We start from the raw sequence: 4,192 nt of genomic DNA, 5'->3' as shown, positions 1-4,192 counted from the left end.
CCAAATGACCCATAAGATGGAATAAGTAATCGCCACTTAAGCTTTTGAATTTTTTTGTTTGTAGTCTTAGAATTCAACAACATCTCCAGAAGATCCTCACACGAATCACAAGGATTATTGATAATCGCAGCCCACCCCATAAGCCAACTCCATAAAACCTTCACCACATCACAGTTGAAGAATACATGATCTAGAGTCTCAACGTTAATCTGATAGAAAGGGCATAAAGAGGAATAAACATTAACGGATCAAAATGTTTTGAAAAAGAGGGATCATGTTTTTAAATAATCTCCAAATGAAACAACTAATCTTTAAAGGGATCCAATTCAACCCCTTGAAAGAATTTTAACAAAGAAATCACTAGCACCATCACCATTCCAACAACAGCTGCTCGTTCCACCAACAAACTGAAAGTTGTCAAGCAAAACAATTAAATCCGAAAATTAGGCAACCTCCCTGCCTCTCTTAAGACAAACTCCAAATCCATCTTGAACCAACATCATTCTCATGGCTACGTTTATCTAAAATAAGACAATCTTTGTTTCTCTCTAAAGCATACAAATTCAAAAATAAGTCTTTCAAAGCAATATCTCCACATCAAACCTCTTTCCGGTCTATAATTGATTGTTTAAGAGGGTTGTTGGAGATACTAGTGCAACTATATTTGATTGTTTAAAAATTTCAACTAAATTTTCAATCTATGATTTTTTTTTCCGATTATAACTTCTTCATCAATATTTATAAATTTACAAATCATTTGTAAAAAGCTTTTTGAATCATTATTTTGTGTTTTAGTTATTTTGAATTATAAACAATAAAAATATATAAATTATATCTTATGAAATCTATAAATAAATTGATAAAGGATTTTACACTATGTGAAAACATCTTAAATATTTCTATAGATAATGATTTGAAAAGGTAACACACTTCTAACTTTATTTATATTTAATAATTGATTTTTTTTCATATTTGATTTACCTTTTAATAATTTAAAATTATTCATTTATCCTTATGGCTGTTTACAACCAACCGATCATAAAAGATAAAATATGAACAATTTCAAATAATTCATTGGTAAATCAAACATAAAAGAATCAATGATTAAATATGAACAAAATTGAAAATTCATTACATTTTCAAATAATTGTCACATATAACAAATACGAAATAGGAGGTGCACTCTCTTATAATAATAAATGATTTTTTAAGTAAATAATATAATTTGAAATATATGTTTCAGATACAATTATTTTGCAAACTTCCGGCACAATAATCTAGTTTTGCCAAATACTTATGGATTATATACCACAACAAAATTGACTGATTTTTTTTTTTATCAATGAAGCTATATATGTCTTTGTATAGATATTCAACGATGCCACATCGAGACCAAAAGGTTGATTGTTGGAACTTTGTAATTGTTTCTTAAAATATCGATGTTGATTGTTGCATATCATCTTAGTAAAAGTAGTTGGAGACTTGCAATAACATGTCAGTCATTACATATATTATTTTTCAAAAAATATATTTAAATGCTATGTGGAAGTTATATCCTAGTTTTGAAATATTTTATTCTACTGCTATTATTGAGACTATATAAATAACAATACTAGAAGCATGATGTTTCATACAAGATCTTTAATTCTTTATGATATTTATTGATTAGCTTATGAAACATAACTAAGAAGCATAAGGTTAATAATTTTATAGAGATCATAATTTAAAACACTAATGAACTTTTAATTTTATTCGTATTTAATTATTTAATTTTTTTTCATATTAAATTTACCTATAAATTATTTGAAATTATTTATATTCTATATTTATGAGACGGTCATAAGAATATAAACAATTTTAAATAATTTATGGAAAAAATCAAATATATACAAAAGTTTGTGAACAAAATTAAAATTTGATTACCTTATCAAATTTCTAAAAGCTTGTAAAATGGCCCGTGTGAAGATTTTATAACAATAGTGGCTTAGTTTAAACAAATTGCTAGTTGAAGGATTCATTTGTCGTTTTTGTATTTTGTGAATCCCTCTAGGACATGACCGCCGTCGTGACAATCGTATTGACGACATTCAAACCCCTACCCCAAATCAATCTCCGGCGATCACCTGCCGTTTCCGCCGTCCGCTATCTTTCAATCTGATTACCTACCAAACACGAAGATTTCGATTCGCTGTTCATCTTTTGCGACAACCTTTTTTTTTTTCATAGATTGGATTCTATCGAACGAATGGCGTTAACAAATTTCATACTGACCGTGGTGGGAGTGAGCGCAGTGGTTCTACTGATGAGGAGCGATGTGAAACAGTCCGCTTCCATCTTCAAACGCAACGTTCGTCAGATTCGTCACTGGCTCGAAGAAGAATCTGCATCCGCCGCTAAGTACTCTTTCAATACTCACAAATTGTTCCTTGATTTATTGACTAATGTGTTATACTTTCTGTATAAACCTAAACTACTGATGTGCTGTAGAACATACGCAATTATCCACCCGTTTCTCGATTAGAGTCCATTTTGTAGAAAGTTAGGGTTCCAAAATAGTAGGAGTCATAGTCATAGACAGCGTCCTCGAGCTTCCTACTCATAGTGATCATTATCAAGTTATCAGAAATCTTCACAAGTTATGGAGACATCACTCTGTGACAGCATGCAAATTGTTGCAACAGCCAACAAGAATGATGTTCAATCTATGTTTGACTTAACACTTATAGGAGCTTCCTATGAGCTTCCTACTCATAGGAGTCATAGTCTAGTAACAGCATGCAAATTGTTGCAACAGCCAACAAGAATGATGTTCAATCTATGTTTGACTTAACACTTAGATGTTTTACAAAATCCTTGGGTCATTTTACAACCTCAGCTTCGCCATGAATTTGAATGGATCCTAGACATTGATAACATGAAATTAATCTAACACACTTCAGGATATGTATACTTGGGTGCTTCCAGAAAGCATGATCGAACAATTCCTCATTAATTCAAAATGTTCCTAATTCATAACCTAAAAATGTGTTATGTCAAGACTGTCTACAGCTAGCTTATGCAATCATACAACAAGAAGAAAGTTTATTACTTGTTTAAATCAACCCAGGAATAGGTTAATTTTGATAATTTCATTAGCAAATAATGAGTTGTTCTTTAAGGTATATTGCCTAATGGGCTGGATTTTTCAAAGTACAATGTTCTAGTAAGAAAACAATTTGAAAGTAACATTGCTGTTTCTTGCATTTAGCCACTGAGTTGGGGAAAATTTGTTTTGGTTTTATAGGGAAATAGAGAAGGCAAAACCAAAGGAGCTGCCAAAGAAAGATATTCCCAAGGATGATTAAGCTGATGATGGCTCCCTGCAAAGAGTTTTAAACATGTTCACTTACATGTAAAAATCCGTATTTTGGCTTTTTGTTTTTTTGGTAGTAAGAATTTTAAACATACAAGAGTCTCTTATACAAAGTTTTACTTTGAGCCTCTATAAATCACTATTCTGGCTTGTTTTCTTTAGCATAAATGAACTTATACATAGTTTTTCTCATAAGTATGGAGTATTCAGACCTGTAAAAGTATTATAATTACGTGATTATAACTCTAATCATGGGGGTCCCACGGTTGAGGATTTATGGTGTGTAGTCGATAATGTAATTGCATATCTTGAAAAACTACACGCCATGAATGTAGTGGTAATCAGAGACAACACCAAAATAGATGGTGGTGCAATTGTTCTAGAAAACTCAAAGGGAATGTATTGATAACTTTTAAGATGCATATATAAAAGCGTACATAGAAGAACTCTATGCTCAATTTGGCTGATATTGCTAAATTTCTAAACATTAAAATCGAACATCTATGTTTCCTAATTAACCTCCAAAACAAACTAGTGAAAAATACAGTAATTAAGGAAATCAAATATTTATTAAAAAACATTATAAAACAAAATAAGGAAATTAGCTAAACTTGAGGCCTAAAACAGAGGAACTCGACAGACGACAGGTATGCGAACCACCTTCAACTGTTTTGGTTTGTCAAACGAGAGCGTTGTTTTGACTTTTGACGATGTATCGCGGGCCTCAAAACTCTATACGGATCAAAAGTTATGTTTATTTTAAGTTGCTTATATTTTAATCTTTCTCTCATTTGTTTATGAATGCATGAGTTTAAGTCTTCAAAAAAGTTTGACATGGAA

General features: G+C 31.0%; 1 protein-coding gene across 1 annotated transcript; it reads left to right on the top strand.

Moving 5' to 3' along the window:
* The first annotated feature begins 1,992 nt into the window (after window positions 1-1,992).
* On the top strand, window positions 1,993-3,658 carry LOC145028630 (uncharacterized). Its single transcript, XM_078977343.1, has 2 exons — window positions 1,993-2,397; window positions 3,284-3,658. The coding sequence occupies exons 1-2, from the start codon at window positions 2,246-2,248 to the stop codon at window positions 3,342-3,344; spliced, it is 213 nt and encodes a 70-aa protein (XP_078833469.1). The 5' UTR covers window positions 1,993-2,245; the 3' UTR covers window positions 3,345-3,658.
* The last annotated feature ends 534 nt before the right edge of the window (window positions 3,659-4,192 follow it).

Source organism: Lactuca saligna, chromosome 1 (genome assembly GCF_052625555.1).
Source record: "Lactuca saligna cultivar CGN05327 chromosome 1, ASM5262555v1, whole genome shotgun sequence".
NCBI lineage: Eukaryota > Viridiplantae > Streptophyta > Magnoliopsida > Asterales > Asteraceae > Lactuca > Lactuca saligna.
Note: the sequence above shows the minus strand (reverse complement) of the source record. Positions and strands in the feature narration are given on the sequence as shown.